The sequence below is a fragment of the Oryctolagus cuniculus genome, chromosome 1, assembly GCF_051225735.1.
Source record: "Oryctolagus cuniculus isolate XC-2025 breed Fujian yellow rabbit chromosome 1, ASM5122573v1, whole genome shotgun sequence".
Classification (NCBI taxonomy): domain Eukaryota; kingdom Metazoa; phylum Chordata; class Mammalia; order Lagomorpha; family Leporidae; genus Oryctolagus; species Oryctolagus cuniculus.
This window is the reverse complement of record NC_142867.1, coordinates 54,903,632-54,921,450: the sequence shown is the minus strand read 5'-3', so window position 1 is coordinate 54,921,450 and position 17,819 is coordinate 54,903,632. Positions and strand designations below refer to the sequence as shown.

Here is a 17,819-nt window from a genome sequence, read left to right as displayed (position 1 = left end):
GAGTGATGCTCAGGGATGAGTGCTTTTCTCATGGAGACCAGGAAGACTGTCACCTTGGGCTGTCTATATTCTGTAGAAAACAACGTGAGGCACCTCATCCCTCCCCTGGCGTTGTGCAGTATACGACCTGCACAACTGCACTGGCAGACCCATCTGTGCACACCTGACCTGCCCTGGGCTTGCTCTCTACTGCGTAGTGATGACAACCAGAAAGAAGCTGCTGAGAACTTCCAGCAGGAGGGGGTAGGGCCCCTGGAAATGGCCCTGGAAGGTTTGATTCTGGCCACATCTGGGGCTCCTGCATCTGTGTGCTCTTCTTCTAAGGGGTGCACTAGGTGCCTCAAACCCTCCATGGGTCAGTGGGCAGCCAGGGCAGGAGTCCGTGGTTCCCGAGGGCTGCAAGACCCCTTGCCCGCCCTCCTTACCCATGGCTCATCCCAAGCCCCTGTGTATGTTCCGGTATGAACTCAGAACAGGACATACCACCCACTACAGAAGAACTCGGCGCTCTCTGGCTCTCCCAGATCCCCAGGCAGGCCAACCTCAACAAGTGTCTGCCACAGCAGTCCCCACTCCTTCCCGTTCAGGGTAGTGTGGATGATCTGCGGCTGGTCTCAAGTCTCCTTACCTTGGGCACTGAAACCTGTGGGAGGGGCCACTGGGTCCCGTCAGTCTCTGTACAGCTCAGCTGCATGGGTGCTCTGCATGGGCGTTCTTTGGGGTAGGGGAAGGGGATGGGGGACCCACAGCTTTGAGACTGGCTGTAGCTCCACAGCAAGAAGTTGATTCACAATGGCAGCCCCCAGCCTTCCTGGTAAGCACAGCACAGACTTAGAGTTTCCCAGACCAAGTGCATTTCAGAACAAAGGAATTGGGGCAAAGCAGATTGGCAGAGCCGGGCCTAGAGGTGGCCCCGCCAGGCTTCATCATTTGCAGAAAGACCCAGGTAGAACAAATCAACAGTGAGAGCCAGTGCCTTCAGGTGGAGACACTGACCAAGAGGATGAACGAGGCAGCCCTCTGGGCTGGTGGACTTGATCTAGATGGTGAAAGCAGAGTGTATGCAAAAGCCGGCATTCATTAATCTGTACATTTGAGATTCATGCAGTTTAGTGTAAAAGTATATCTCAAGAAAAGAGTAAAAATAACCCAGAGAAGGTCGAGGTGGCACTGCAAATGTAGGGCAAGGCCAAGCTCAGGCCTCTTGATGTCCAGTCACTGCCCATTTCCTGAGTCTACAGCACTGTTGCTGCCATAGCAGCCAAGTGACACCCCCATAGTCCATGGGCAGGATTTGGCCAGGGCAGAATCCATGGCAGGTGGTGTATGAGGTCAGGGGAAATTGGCCTGGAGTTGGCTGCAGCTGGATCCTTGAGGGTACTCACCCTAAGAGTCAGTCCTAATAAGACACAACAGCTTATCAAGCACTCTTTGCAAGGCACTATTTTAAACCCATCTGTGAAATCCTCACAACAAACTTTACAGTATAAGCCACGATCAAGCCACATTTTACAAATAAGAAAATTGGTCCACATTTGAAAACTTTGCCAGGAAATTTTCAAAGTCGGTGCCAGAACCCATGGTCTTCATAATGCCGGCTGTCCCATACTGGATCATGTACAGCTGGCCGAGGGCTGGCAGCCCCTGCTCAGGCCGACACCCACCATCCTGCAGAGTAACCAACATTCGTCCAGTGGCCCAGAGAAGATTGCAGGTATTAGAAACCAGAGAAGTGGGGCCGGTGCTGTGGCACAATGGGTTAACGCCCTGGCCTGAAGCGCCAGCATTGAGACCCGGCTGCTCCATTTCCAATCCAGCTCTCTGCCATGGCCTGGGAAAGCAGTGGAAGATGGCCCAAGTCTTTGGGCCCCTGCACCCATATGGGAGACCTGGAAGAAGCTCCTGGCTCCTGGCTTCAGATTGGCCCAGCTCCAGCCATTGTGGTTATTTGGGGAGTGACCCAGAGGATGGAAGGCCTCTCCTCTCTCTGTGTAACTCTGACTTTAGAATAAATAAATCAACCTTTCAAAAAAAAAAAAAAAAGGAAGCCAGAGAGGGAATTTACAGAAAGACCAATTACTTGGGCCCTGGCCAACCTGGCCCACACTCAAGAACAGAATGGGGATGTTTCACGCTGAAAACGCGGGTGCTTGACTTCATTAATAATCAGTCATGTGAACTGAAACCACAGCACTGTTACTATATCCACCACAATGGCCACAATTGAAAAATAATGCCAAAGGCTGGCGAGAATGTGATTACTGACGGTGGAGTAAGAGGTGGTGCAACTCTGACAGTGTGTCTATTGGTTTGGAGCCACCATAAGTAAACATCATAAACAGGGTGGGGTGGGGAGGGCCTCAGTAGCAGAAATGTACTTTCTCACGGTTCTTGGGGAGTCTGGGGTTAGGATGCTGATGGATTTGGTTTCTGTGAAGGCCTCTCTTCCAGGCTTGGAGGTGACTGCCTTACCCCTGTGTCCTCACTCGGCAGACAGAACGCGGGCCAACGAGCTTGCTGGTGTCTCCCCCAAGGATACTCATGCTCTCAGACCAGGAGTCTACCCTTATATCTCAGCCTTAGTTACTTCCTTCCTCCAAACAGGGAGTCACCACGAGTTCGAGAGTGAACGCAATGCAGGGCACAGCACTCTACAGCTGCTCACTCAAATTTGTGACCTCATGGCATCCAGAATGCATTTATTCCACTCCAGCAGCTGCAAAGACTGTAACCCCTTCCACTGGACCTTCCAAAATGAACCAACCAGAGTGGAGGAAGGGATGAAGAGTCCCATCAGAGCAAACTCCATTAGCTCTCAAGGCTTAGGAGTAGTCCTCTTGACTCAGTACCCGGCCTCCAGGCTCTCGGAGGCGCAGCCACCCTTCTGGCTCTGCGGTCCTGCCACCTGGGTCCTGTGATCCCCGAATCACCTTCCCTGTTCTTCCCTTTTCTTGAGGAAGAGGGCACGTTCTCAGCTCAACAGCCCTGTGGCCCAATCCTGTAGACTGCAGGAAGTTCAAAAGCCTGCCTCCATCCCAGCCCACTTCTCTGTCCCTTTTAGCTCAAGTCGACAGTGTCTGTGCTGGCATCACTCCATCTCTATCCCTGGCTTCGTTTCAGGTGGCCGATGTTGTCCGTGAGTCACACCCACATCCTTTTGATCATGAGCCCCACTTCTGGCATTCACTCCAAAACCTGCTTTCTCTCCCTCTGCCTCTCCCTCTGTCTCCTCCTGCAATGCAGATAGACTAACTTGTTCTAAATCTTTAGGTTGCTGTTAGAGGCCTGCTCTGACAGACGAGTGTCCTTATAAGAAGCTATGTCAGCTCTAGCTCGCTCGCTTGCTCTCTCTTTCCCCCCTCCCTCCCTCTCAGGATACACTGGGACAACAGTCATGTGCAAGCCAGGAAGAAAGGCCTTGCCCAAAACTGAATTGGCCAGTACCTCGCTCCAGGTCTCCTTGGCCCCAGAACTATGAGGAAACACACATTTCTGTCATTGAAGCCATTCTGCTGCCATAGCCTGAGCAGTCTCATACAGTGTCTAGTCAAAGTGAACGCATGTCAGAACTATGGCTCAGTGATTGTTTTCCTAGTCCAAGTCCAAAGAAAGGAGTGCACACGTGCACCCACAGACAAGAGCAAGGACGTTCCCAGCAGTAGTCTTCACAGTACTTCCGACTGGCAATTGTCCAAGTGTCCATCAACAGTGGAACACATGAGTATTACTCAAAAAATGGAGTAGCATAAAGTAATAAAAGTGAACAAATTACAACTGCATGCAATAGCACAGGTGTATCTCACCAAGACAATGATGAAAGAAAGGAGAGAAGTCAATGCAAAAACATACAAACCACATGATCCTATTAATGCAAAATACAAAATCAGGCAGCTAGCCATTCCTCTCGATCTGGGTGCTGCTTGCATGGGTATGCTCCCTCTGGAATTCCTTTTACATTTATATTTTGTCTATTTTCTGTATATGTGTCACAAGTCAGTAAAAATTTGTATAAAAATATTCACACATTAAAAATGCCATTCCACTGTAAGAACAAAGCAAGAGTTGCCTCACTGGATGGTGTGGGGATAGTGTGATCTGCTGACCTACAATTAACCAGTCAGCATCACAGAAACTTGGCCCCCAAAAAGCACAAGGCAGTAGGACTACAATGGATAATCACCTGGAAGTCTCATTACTCAGACACACGGAAACAGACACAGCATGGTAGTCTTCAGTTGTGTGTTTAGGCAAGAAATGATGGTTTTAAATTCAACATTACAATTGCACAAATCTACATATCTTATACACAAGACATCTTTTTAAAATTATTTCCCCCTTGTGGAGTTAAAATAACCTCAGGGCATGTTACCAATTCAGAGCAGGTCAGGCTGCGGCATTCCTGGTCAATGAGTGCCTGTTGCATTGTTGAACAGACTGTTTGTCCTGTCTGTGTCTTGGCATCTCCTCTGGGCATCTGAGGTTGGACTACGAGTGGGGAATTTTTAAGGAATAATTCTCCCGGGAGCTTCCCTTCATTCTCCACCACAAGGTCATAAGTGCTGGAAGTGGGTCCCATAGGTATAAATTTTAGCCCTAGCTCTGATCCACTCTAGGGCAGAGCCTGAGGAACCCGGCACCGCACTCTAGAGAGGCTCTGGGAACCTGAGGAAGCCCCGGACTCCTGCCTGCTTGGGAAGGGCTCAGCTGCAGGACCAGGCTGAGATCCACCCAATAGGTCCCCATAGGAGACTTCAGACACTCACTCCCTTCTTCTCCCTGCATTCCAGAGACCCTGGCATTCTTCCAGGCGGGACAGGTAGCACCACTCTCTCGCTCAGGATACTTTCTGATGAAAGCCCCAGAGGCCCCGGCCAGCCATGCCAGGATTCGGCTATTGTTCCCCAGTCCACATACACATGCCCTCCCTGGTACGCAGGACTCACCTGGGGCGTCATGCCATGGCAGATGTACATGATGGGGACGTTCTCTGTATCTGGGCCCTGGTCAAGACACAAATCAGTCTTCAGGGAATTCTGCAGCTGAACGTCAGAGGAGACAGGGCCACGCCCAAGAGAAAGAAAGAGAGAAAGCAAGCGCATTAGCCAGGAGATGTGACCTTTCCAATGAGATAGACCCCTTTCTCCATAACCAACCCAACGCCTTGTGAACACAGTGGAGCCAACAAGCACCAGCTTTTTCCTTCACCTACACGTGTTAACGGGAGGCTGAAATATTCATATCTCATTGAACAGTGAGGGGTTTTAGAACCTGAGGTAGTCTGGGTAAAAATCATAGAAACACAGGAGACGATCGTAGGGTCTTCATCCCCTCCACTTCCCCAGTCTATGTTCTGTACATGTGTTAGGCCTCAGTAAAAATTTACAAGATAATCACCTATTAAAAGTGTGATACCACCGTAATAACGAAGAGTGAGCTGCAACCCTGGATGGCGTGGGGATACTGTGATTGGCTGACCCCTGACTACAGCTAACCAGCCAACGAGGTCCCCACAACTTGGCTCACAGAGAGGACAGGGTGGTGGGTCACCTAGAAGTCTCATGCCTCACACACAAGGTCACACACAGACACACACAGAGGGGTGAAACCATGTCCATCAATCACGCCTGAGAGCAGTCCTTCCTTTTGAAAGTTGGGGGGAGTGGACCACACGGTAGCAGTTTTTGGGCCCAGGAGCTCCCCGGCACCAGGCCCTCTGTGCCTCCTGCAGATGCAGCAGAGACTTATCCAGGCCCTAGGGTGCCCACTTGCTGAGGGTCTCCAGGGTTGGAAGTCTCTTGGGAGAACTTGGGAGGAGGGGCCAGAGTGGGAGCAGGATCAGGCTGAGGTGTCTTACCCGGAACTCTGGGTCAGCAGCACATGTGGGGAAGACAGCCAGCATTCAGGGTCCCCTTCTGACTGCAGCCCACCCTTAGCCTCGGAAAGGGCAGCCTAAGGCCACGTGACCTGGCTCATCAGCCACCGTTTCGGAGACCATGATGGGCATTAGCCCACAATTTCAGAAGAAAGGGCCCATTCTCTTTCTCTCCTCTCTCTTCTTCGTGTCTCTGGAATTTGACCATCCCATCATGTCTTTTATCCTGCGTCAGGACCTAAATGAGACCCAGAGACCATGGTCCATGGGAGGAGGTCACTAGATCGTGAGGTCGTGCAGGGGAGCTGCTGGACCTGGTGCAAGCAGGGGAAGCGATGACGCACAAGGCGGGCAGAACTAGAGACAAGAGAGGCCATCCTGTCCCTGCCCTGGCTCTAGTGGCTTCCCAGCTCAAGTGCCCCATGTACAGCCATACTGCATCTCCTCTGTGGCTTCTTCACCCACCCTCACCTTAACTGGAGCTATCTTAACTGGGGTTCTCTTCCTAGGAACCTAACACCCCTGTTCAAGCAGGGGCCTGGGGGTCAGGCTCTAGGAAGACAAAGGCAAGGGGTCACGGGTGGGTCATCTCTCGGTGTGGGGGAGGGAGGAGTGTGTGTGTAGGGGGGTTGGGGATGCTGTGAGAGAGACAGACAGACTGGGCTGTCATAGTACTGACGGCTTGCGGCAGAAGAGGAGTGAACCCAGTGGAGGCGCACGGAATGGAAAAGTCAACCAGAGGCACACGTAGGCTTTGCGAGTTGCCTGGTCAAGGAACAGAGTAGTCTCCTTTCTCTGGAGCTCTGACTCCCTCCCTGGGTGACAGCAGCTTTGCACAAACTCACAGTTTAGAGATGCTGAGCCGGCGCCGCGGCTCACTAGGCTAATCCTCCGCCTAGCGGCGCCGGCACACCGGGTTCTAGTCCCGGTTGGGGCGCCGGATTCTGTCCCGGTTGCCCCTCTTCCAGGCCAGCCCTCTGCTGTGGCCAGGGAGTGCAGTGGAGGATGGCCCAGGTGCTTGGGCCCTGCACCCCATGGGAGACCAGGAAAAGCACCTGGCTCCTGGCTCCTGCCATCGGATCAGCGCGGTGCGCCGGCAGCGGCAGCCATTGGAGGGTGAACCAACGGCAAAAGGAAGACCTTTCTCTCTGTCTCTCTCACTGTCCACTCTGCCTGTCAAAAAAAAAAAAAAAAAAAAAAAAAAAAAAAAAAAAAAGAGAGATGCTGAAGAATCTCTGTAAGGAAGCATGGCAGCCTCCCAGGCAGGGCCCCCACAGCATTGATGCAGCAGGCCTGCCTTTTAGAACGACTCCCTGGCTTGCTTTTGTGAAGGAGGAGGTGAGAACACACCCTGGGCTTGTCCCGCAACCCACAGAGATGTGGGCGTCACATCTAAAGTCCAGTATGCCAATGTATGCGCGAGACCCTGAGCTGCTACTGCGAAGGGGAGTGGAGGCTCAGAGAGAGATGCTAGGCTTGGCTTCCCCCTGGGTTCTTGAAGCCAGCCTCCGGGTGAGGGCGAGGGTGCCTTTTGACAAAGCCCCTCCAGCTCTGGGTCACCCCTCCCTTGACTGCAGTGGCTGGGAGACACAGGCTGGGACAGGATCCTGGCTCCCACCGTGCAGCCCTGGGCAAAGCAACAAAACTCCTTCCTGTCTTCTGGCCTCTGAAGTAGGGATAATAATAGTGCCTATCTCAGAGGGCTGTTATGAGGATTAAGAGAAACAGTATCTGCAAGTGTGTGGTGCAGGACCTGGCAAACGGTGAGTGTGCAGTAACTGGTAGCTGCTGCTACTACTGCTAGTGTCTTTCTGAAAGCCGTCTGGGGGAACCAGCTTTTATAAATCTGTCTGTGTGCCAGGTACCACATGTGCCTTGGCCAGTGCCCCAGGTAACCCAGCCAGGTCAGGCTGCAGAGCCGGGACGTGGTCCCCAGCCCCACCGCACCTCCCCATCTGTAACGCTGTGTGGCACATCTCTGTGCTACCCTCTGTCTGACTGAGTCTTGCTCTTTCTTTGGTGCTCAGCTTATCTGCTACTCTGGAGGCCTTTCCTGACCCACGTCTGGGCGTGAGACCACTGCTCCATGCTTCCCGATGCTTCTGCCATCTCTCTTCCTGGAGCAGGTTGCATACTGCATTCTTGTGCTTCTTCACGCTCCTGTCTGTCCTAGGAGTCATCAGCCTGAGTCTCAGTGTCCCTCACTGAGTATCTGTGGGTAGGGCAAGTGGTCGATGGCCACTATTAGCTGAATGAGCACCTGAAGAAAACGAGCAGCTGAACGGCACTCCCCAGTGAGCGGCAGCAAAGCTGGACAATGGGCAGAGCTGGAGTCTGCCTGACTCCAAAGCCCAAGCTCTTTCCACCATGCAAATGGCTACGATCCAGAGACTGGAAAGACAGCCCATGAACTGGGATTACTGTGGCTATTAGGGATTGGCACAGCAAGTAAGTGGCAAAGCTAATGTTCAGAAGCCATGTCTGTTTCTGGATGCTTCTCCACCTCTGCCTTCAAGGTGTCACAGCTGGAAGTCCTCCTCAGCTGCCCCAGGACATGGGACTCAATGATCCAGGGTGACCCATGTCCACACTACAGGGCCCACAGGTACTTCTGCTTGCAGAAGGCATCCGTGGAACCCACTGGTAGGCTGAAGGGCTACAGACGCACAGCCCAGAAGCTGTTTGACCCACACAGTGCAGCTGGGACACGGGTTGGAACAGGAAAAGGAAGGAGCAACTCTGTCCCTGAAAAGCCATCTGGAACCTCCATTTTCGAATAAAAGCAATCACCCGAAGAACAATTCAGATCCGGTGAATCCTCTAGGTCTTGTGGCTGCCTCCTGCTTTGCCCATCTCCGCCCTGTCATCCCCATTAGGATTCATTATGCTCCTTGATAAGCAACATTTCTCTGCTCAGGTCAGAGCCCAGATGCTGAACAGGGGTTGGCAGATGAAAACGCAGGGGCTCAGAGACCTCCAGCAATGCAAGGGATGCCTAGCACGGCTCAGCCCTCTGGGATGATGAGTGGCTGGCTTACAACAGCTTTCAGCACGACAGGGAAATCAGCCTGAGCTGCTGGCTCAGACTGTGATCACAGGCCTGTAGGTGCCACTTGCTGTCTGACTGAAAAACACTTCCAGGTCTGGCATCCGTGAGCTCGGTGATACACGCGGTGCACACGTGCAGGAGACCCCTTCTTTTGGAGGATGAGAATGCCTTTGGCCAAGACCCAGAAATGCGAGGGCCACACATACACACCTCTACCTCTCTGAGTGTGCTTGGCTGATCCTGCTCAGCTCTAGCCCACCACCTGCCAAGAGCACGAGCCCAGAAGCTTGCCCTGGCTCGCAGAGTGTTTGGGCCACTAGGTTCTCTGCAGCCATAGTAGCTAAACCGTCCTCCTGGGACAGGATCCACGCATGGTGGAACTGCACATGCAGCTTGCTGTGGGACTGACTGTGGGGGCACCAGTAGAACACTGTCCTCAGGATGGCTCTGGTGAGGGTGATGGGAATTATGGGTCCAGGACAGTGCCATGTGTTCCCATGGGGACAGCAGGTTCTGGGCCTGACATCCAAATTACAGCAGCCTGGGAAGTGGAGAGGCAAGAGGCCACTGAGCAGTTCTCTTGGGATGTGCTGGGTGTGCCATGAGGACACTCACAGAAGGATACGACGACTCCTACAGGCTGACCTCTGGATAACAGAGAGGTTGGCTGGCTGGGTGTGGGAGGTTCTGGGGTCCAGCTCTGTCTCCTTTAGAACCCCAGGATGTTGCGGTCGGGAGCTGCATCGAGAGCAGCAGGTCCAACCCCTCCGCGAAGGCTCCTCCTGCTCCCAGACAAACGCTCTGTCCACACGGAGGAAGCCTCGATTCCTCCTTCAAGCTTTCATTCTGGGATATCAGCGACAACACTCCCCAAAGTGAGGATGCAGACGGATGCTGCAGACCCAGATTCGCTGATGCTTATCTGTGTGAACCTGGGCAAAGGAATTTCACTTCTGTCTTCTGCTCTGAGCAACCCCGTGGAGTTGCCCCAAGGGCTTAACTGTCACCGAGAAACACAACGTGTTCAGGCCGTAACAGCACAAACCAGATGAGATGGCCACAGCTCAGACTGGCATCACTGAAAACCCTGCGAGAAGTGGGGCCCTGAGACTGTGGGGAGAATGGGGATGTTTATCATGTTTGAGTACCTTAACCTTAGAAAGCACACGTATATATCATAGACTTTCTTCAACTCTGGGAGGCAGTATTAACTGACTCCATTCGACAGATTAAGAAATTGAGGCCCACAGACATGGAGACGTGTGCTTGGCACATGGCCTGGAATCTGAACTAGATCTGCCCGATCCCAAACCCTATACTCTGCCCCCCATCAGTGAGAGCTGCGCTGTGTTGATCAACAAGCAGAACTCAAACGCGCCTCACAAGGCGGCTAGCATCCTCCAGAATTTTCCACCTCTCAGAACTCCTTCCAGGGCAGTGCTGTGTAGGAGAGGGAGGAGGCCTGAGCGCCCGGGTGGATGGGAGATGCATCCCGGTGGGGGGGCGGGTAGAACCTCAGGGCCCCCCGCTGGGAGAACAGCTGGTGTTTGTTGTGTTACTTTGCAGCTCTCCGCTTGTATTTCACTTTGTGTTCTGTTAAGCAGAATAGGCACATTTGGGACCAGAACTGAATGTCTGGGACTAAAAAGGAGAGACAAGCACCTCTCTCTCGAGGGACTGGAGAGGTTCAGCTGTGGAAGCAAAAGCTGCCTGCAGATCCAGAAACCAGGGCTCAGTCCCTAGGTTTGCCACAGAGCCATGGGGGTCCCGCAGAGGCTGTTCCCTCCCTTCCCCTCTCTCCACACCTCTTCCTGGCCTTGCTTGCTGCATCTGAATGACAGCGCGAGGAGGCGGGCTCCTTACCACGCCGTAGGCAATGATGTCCGAGTACATCCTCATCTCTGGGTACACGCTGACCAGGTACCACCGGAAGGTCTTGCACTGCAGCTGCTTCCGCAGGGCCTTCCTCGCGCTGATGTCCCCGATGTCGATCCCTGAGTCCTGCAGGGGACACAGAGGCAGACATGTGGCTGCTGCCAGGGTGCAGCGTCTCCCCAGGCTCCACTGTGGTGTGGCCCAGCGCCTCCAGCCCGGGGTCCCAGCCAGTCTATGATGTGGCCATGTGGGAAGTACCCACACCTACCTTAGCCCCATAACCAGCTCTATGGGGACTCTGCAACACGAGGGCAGCATGGGTAGGGCTTGCCATCAAAACCCATGGAAAACAAAGATGCCCAGCCCTGAGGTTTTAAATAACAACAGAAGCTACAGTCTGGGAATAGGTCAAACAAACCGGGAGAGTGCAATCTGAATAAGGCTTCCTCAGGCTTTTCCAGTGAGAAGGAAGGGCAAAGAGGTGATGATGAAATGATGATAATCCTCAATTATTCCTAGGGAACGTACCGACTGACGCCTGCCACGCTGCTGACTGGCTAGGCTCTGTTCTGTATGAGCCATGCCTATACAGTTGCTTTTATTTACTTCCATGGATTTGCAAGCATATTACCCCAGTTAAAGCTACAGCACTACAGGATCCTCAGGGACAGACGAGGAGTTGAGACAGAGGTTCGGGAGCCTACTCGGTAACCTGCCTGAAGCGCCACAGCTAATGCTGAGCCCAGTCCACTTAGGTGCACAGCTGTGCTTTCAACCACACCTTATGCAAATGGCACGCCCTGTTTGACCTTTCTCTGTTGGACTCTGCTCCTTCATGTCAGGAAATCCAGGGCTTGTTTGCGAGTTCCCAGACCGAGTACTGTGCCTGGATTACACTGATGAGACAAGTTAAAATATCTCTGAAGTGAACGCAGGAGGTGATGGTAAGTGGGACCTGCCAGCAGCCCCACCTCAAGGCATCTGTAGGTATTAACCCTTTACCCCTCTCTGTACTTTATCCTTGCACCACAAGGGCTGCTTCCCTGGATCCATTCATTCCCTCTCCCTTTGAGCTATAATTCCCTTTCTATGACTATGCTTTCACACTCTGGCTAACTTCCATAGGGAGCCACGGGAAGAGCTTGTCTCAGGAAGGCCTCTGCATTTTCCTAAAATTCTTGGCTCCCATGGATCAAATAAAAGTTTGTTTTTCCTCTTCTGATCTAATACAAGATTAGAGAGATACAAGCCATCAGGCTGCCGTGTCTACTTGGACCACAGGAAGCTCAAGAACCAGTGTTATGGGGCTGGTGCTGTGGTGTAGTAGGTTAAGCCTCCACCTGTGGTGCTGGCATCCCATATGGGCACCAGTTCAAGTCCCAGCTGCTCCATTTCCTGTCCAGCTCCCTGCCGGTGGCCTAGGAAAACAGTAGAAGGTGTACACAGTGGTGGTCTTTCTGTGCCTGGCTTACTTCATTCATCATAATATTCTCCAGGTTCATCCATGTTGTTAGAAATGACACAATTTTCTCCTTTTTATGGTTGAATAATGTTCCATTGTGTGAGTGTGTGAAAGGTCTTCAAAAAGTTCATGGGACGGACCAGTGTCAGGGCATAGCAATGCCAGCATCCTTTATTGGCACTGGCTCAAGTCCCAGCTGCTCTACTTCTGATCTGACTCCCTGCTGGTGCACCCAAGAAGGCAGTAGAAAATGGCCTAAGTGCTTGAGCCCCTACCACAGTGGGAGATCTGGAAGAAGCTCCTGGTTTTGGATCAGCCAGCTCTGGATGGCTGTTATGGCCATTTGGGGGAGTGAACCAGAGGATGGAAGATCCTCTTTCTGTGTCTCTCCCTCTGTCTATCTGCAATTCTGCTTCTTAAAAAAAAAGAAAAAAGAACCAGGGAACCAGTGCTGTTCTCAGCTTATATTTTTGGATATCAAATCCTTTCCCCTTCCTGTGTAAGAATCACTGTTTGCCTGTACAATGGCTCAGCGAGCCTGCGCTGTGTGTTTATTGTGAGTTGCATTAAACCTTCTCCAGGTCAAGGGGCATACAGTGAGATACAAGCAGGCCTTACTATCAGAACATAGCCGCATCTCCTCTCCTGCCAAACACAGAGGGGTGAACAGTGTCCTCCTCCAAGACTCATGTCTACCCAGAGCCTCCGCAGGTGACTGTTTGGAAGCAGGGTCCTAGCAGGTATAATTGGCACAAGACCTCAAGATGAAGTCTTCCCGCGTTTAGGGTGAGCCCTGAATCCAATGACTGATATTTTCTCAATGGAAGAAGGGGATTTGGGCACACAGGTGCAGAGCGAGGAGACCCGTGTGAAGACAGAGGCGGAGGTGAGAGCGAAGCATCTACAAGCCAAGGGACGCTGGGAGCCACCAGAGCTGGAAGAGGAAGGGAGGGATGGTCCCCTACGGCAGTCGGAAGCAGCAGGGTCCTGCTGATTGTACGGCTCTGGTTTCCAGAAGTGTAGAGAACACATGTCTGTAGTGTAAAGCCTGGAAGTTTGTTACAATTTGTTTTGGCAGTCCTTGGAAACAAATAAGCCTAGCCACATCAGAAGTTGCCTGGTATTCCTGCCACACAGTCACAAAACTCCTGGTAGCCAAACCTAAAGAAAGGCCATCACCTAGTCACTTGCATGAGCACCCCCGGCACTTCGCCTGTCTCTGGACAACAGAGGCAGGGCTCGTCTCGGGCTTCTGAACTGGGCTTAAGAAAACACTTTATGTTTTGCTGCAGGCAGGCTGCCTTGCTATTTACTGATACGTTCAAGTAGAGGATGCAAGAGCCTGAGGCCTCTCTGGCCTTTCACAAGCCTGGGACAGAATATTATGAGGGAGCAGGTAAGAAGGCCAGCTTGGATCCATGCAGAGACTGGAGAAGGACTCAGTTTAGAAGGCAAAAAGTGGAGGGTGGTCACCAGTATAGCCGTCTGTCTGAATGCTGGGGAGAGAACGCTGGGGTACAGACAAGAACATTAATAAGAATTAACACGTACCTAACCCTTTCTATGTGCCAAGCACTGATCAAAGGCTTAACACGTATTAACCTACTGAGTTCTCCAGACAGCCACCTGGGTGAGGGCGAAGGGTTCCAGGCCTGCATTTGCAGCTGGGATGCTGCAGATAAAAGATTAAGTAAATTGGTAACAGGTGAGCCTGCAATTGAGCAAAATGTATGGGGAGTGCAGCACCACCTCCAGGGCAGCTGGTAAACCTCCTGGGGCAAACACGGCAGCAGTAGCAGTGCCACTTCTCCTATTTCTTCTTCAGTGCGCCTTCACCAAGAGCTGTTTATGATGTGTCAGGTTCAGTCCTAAGCAACCGTGCACACAAACAGAAACGTGTCAGTTGAACGTGTCAGTCTGGCCCCAAATGGAGAGCCTAAGAGACACAAATGCACAGACCCCTCCACACACAGTGAGAGGCAGGAAGGGAGCAGAGTGAGGGAGAATGGGGGAGGGGACCTGAATCCATCTCTCAGTGTGAGATGGGCAGCCAGACTGGTGGGGAGGGCAGGAGGAGAGCAGTCAAAGAAGGTTTCCTGGGGAAGATGATGCTGGAGGAGAGCTCGGGAAGATGAACGGGGTTAGCTAAACTCATGACAGTCAGGCCTGGGGCCTTCCCATCACCTGGAGAGCTTCCACAGATTCTGGTGTCATCACAGATGCATGGCCCCAGTGCGTGAGGGTGAGACCCAGGTCTGTACTGTTTGAATTTTTATTTATTTATTTTCATTTTATTTGGGAAGCAAATGGAGAGAAACAGGCAGGCACAGGGAAACCTTCCATTGGCTGGTCCAATCCTCAGATTTCCACAAGAGCCAGGGCTAGGCTTGGCCAAAGCCAGGAGCTTAGAACTCCATCTGGGTGGACACAAGGGTGGCAGGGGTCCAACTACTTGAGCCATCATCTGCTGCCTCCCAGGATGTGCGTTAGCATGGAGCTGGATCAAAACCAGAGGAGCTGGGACTTGAACCAGGCACTCCTATGTGGATGTGGGTGTCCCAAGCAGCTACTTAAGCACTGCACCAAATGCCTCTCCCAGGATCAGAGTCTCCATGCCATGTGGAGAGTGGTCTACAGACCTGCTCTCAGGAGCCAGTGGCCAAGGAGAAAGGGGTTCCACACAGGACCGGCAGATCGACAGCAAGCGTAGTGAGGCTTCACTGAGCTCTTACCTGGCCCCTCTCTGGTGCCAGGCATGGTGACATCAATACAAACAGCTCAGTCTGTCTGAGTGAGCCATGGTCAAGGGCAGTGGCTCCCAGTTCTGGCTGGGCATTAGAATTCCCAAGGAACTTTGCAGAAACAGATTCCTAGGCCCTTTCCAAAGCAATTAACCCACAATCTTGGTGGTGAGAGAGACTTTCAGATGACAGTGTGCTGAGACAGAGCTCTATATGGGAAGGGGGCCAACTTCCCAGAGGAAGGGTCACCAGAGCTGAGTGCAAAGAGGGAGAAGGTTTTATAGGAGTATGTATGCTGGGGTAGGGGTGGGGGCTGGTAGCGAGGAGGCTGGGAGTGGGGAATTCCATGTGGAGAGGACACAGTGAGCAAGCACAGGGCTGAGAAACAGCAGAAGGTGGATGGGGAGTGTTGGGCAGCTCCCACAGGATGTGTGGTGGGCATGGGTTCCAATACGAGGAATGGGGGAAGTGAGGCTGGAGATGCAGGCAGAGGAGAGAGCCTGGGCCCTTCGGATGCTCACCAAACACTGGGCTCGGGCTGGATTTTGCACACAGTGGAGTTACTCAATGCTTTCAAACAGGGCAGTGGTATGGGTGCTGGGAGTTTGTAGACAATAACTTTGGGTATTGGGAGAGCAGGTTTGAAGGGGATGAAACTTAAGTCAGGAAAATGGGTGGAGGCTTTGAGAGGGACACACAAGGCCTGAGTGTATAGAGACGAGAGGTGGTAGCACAGAGGAGAGGGCACGGGGGTGGATGGAAGGGAGGATAAAAGGACCATGCTCGGTTTCAAGTTCATGTGTCTGGGCAGATGGTGGCACCATGAGCCGAGAGAGAGAGAGAGAGATAGGGAGAGAGAGAAGCAGGACAGGAGCAGAATTTGGGGCCAAGATGTGCTCAGTTGGATCAGATTCAGTCTGAGTGGCACTGGGAGCCCTCCCCCCGAGAGGAGACATCTGCTGGCAGCTGGAGATCCAAGTCTGGGAGCAAAGGCAGGAGGCAGAGCTGGAGATATTTGTCAGGAAGTCGTCAACATAGGGGTGGCAGTCAAGGCCAAGAGCAGATGAGATTACCCAGGGGACTGTGTAGAATGAGAGCAGGCAGCCAAGCGTGGGCCTGGGGAGCAGGAAGCACTCAGTGCAGGGAAGAGGAGCCCACTGGGACCTGGGAACAGGCAGAGATGAGGGCATTCGGGAGTGTGGAGTCGCACAGCCACGGCACTACCGCGTTTCAAGGAAAAGAGGGACTCCTGTCTCCTGTAGGTGAAAGACTTTAAGCTGCCCATCACACCAGGCAGTGAGAAGGCCCATGCTGACTTTGACAAAAGCAGTTTTGAGTATCGGGATGTGACTTGAACAGGGAATGGGAAGTGATGAAGTATTGATTCTGCAGAAATTTGGTAAATGGAAGAAGAGGGAGTTTGGACATAGAAAGGAACAGGGGAATCAAGACAGAGACTTTTAGGAAACAAAATGGCCCCTTCTTCTCTGCCAAAGGCTTTGTCCTGGACACATCCAGGTCTCATCCATCTGCCTGGTGCTCACTCCTCCACCCCCAACCCCATCACCACTGGATTTGGATTATTCCCTCAAGGAACCACAGGCAGGCACTGGACTTCATCATTTTTCAATTACTCTTCCTCACCAATCATTGGGCAGCTGTCCATTTCAACATCTGTCAGCTGCAATGGGGGTTGGGCGAGGGCTTTGGAGGACTGAGAGAAGGGGCCAGAGTATGGACAGGACTCCAGTCCTTGGCACAGCCTGGGGATCTGTGATGCTTCGCTGGTGACCTCCTGGGGAGTTTCCAAGGGTTCTTAATATTTTCATCATCAAGGACTCACAGCAGGGCTCAGCAACCTGCAGAGAATACTTTGATCCAACGCCACAGCCACAGCGGAAGCCAGAAGGCACCGAAGGCACTGTGGTTTCCCTAGAAACACTCTCACGGGCGGACGCAATCCTGGGGCTGCTTCATCAGGGTTGGCTGTGCTCTGGCTCCTTGCTCTTCCTTTCAACTGCTGAAATCTCACGGATTACAGGAGATGCGATCCAAGTCAATTCTGACTCCCCATAGCGGTAGCAGTGGGGAGCAAGGAGGTTGCCTAAAAGCTCCCACCCACGGCCCAGTGTACTTTCTGAATCACTTAGCAACCACAGCCTGGTGGAGTATTCAGAGAACAGGGCCCTTGCAGGGCAACTTTTAAGCAAAGATCAACCATTTCCCCATTAGAAAGAGAGCAGGGGCTTAGAACTCCCAAGGGAAGGCCGTGGCCTTGGAGGAAGAAGGAGGTCATGTAGTGACACAAAGAATGCAACCAAACCATGAACTCCAGGCACACAAGCTGCCAAGAAGGGTGGGGCTCTGTGGCTGGTATCTGCTGGGTTCTCCCAACTCAGGGGGCCCGCGGTCCTTTCCTTATGACACATGGCAAGGCTGAACAAAGCTACTAGAAAAACATGGCTTTTTCTCTGGCATATCTTCAGTGTAGGCAGACAGAGGGATAGGGGGGGAAGTAGAAGGCAACAGTGAGGTTCTGTGAAGATGAGAGGCAGCCTGGAAAATGCCCACAGTCTTTCCCTTCTCTGACAGGTTCCCTGTGGGAATGTATCCCAGATCCATCCATAGGGCTTGAGAAATCTTCATGGCATAAGGATCTTCCTTATTGTTCTGGTCAAAGTTCAATGGAGGTCATCAACCGAGGTTAGGGTCCATTTTGTGAACTTTTACCATTACTGGCATATTTGTATTCTAAGATCACAAAACACCTAATGTCAGAGAATATAAGGACTGGGGAGCATGAGGGAAACTTGGAGTTAC

The 17,819-nt window shown here is 52.4% G+C and overlaps 1 protein-coding gene across 1 annotated transcript in view; it reads right to left on the bottom strand.

Moving 5' to 3' along the window:
* Nucleotides 1–17,819, bottom strand: part of GALNT18 (polypeptide N-acetylgalactosaminyltransferase 18) — a 353,053-nt gene that overhangs the window by 47,622 nt on the left and 287,612 nt on the right. The window contains exons 8-9 of the mRNA XM_008266222.5: nucleotides 10,785–10,922; nucleotides 4,944–5,039 (exon numbers count right to left, since the gene is read on the bottom strand). Of these exons, the coding sequence (XP_008264444.1) occupies nucleotides 4,944–5,039; nucleotides 10,785–10,922 (234 nt within the window). The remainder of the gene's footprint in view (nucleotides 1–4,943; nucleotides 5,040–10,784; nucleotides 10,923–17,819) is intronic.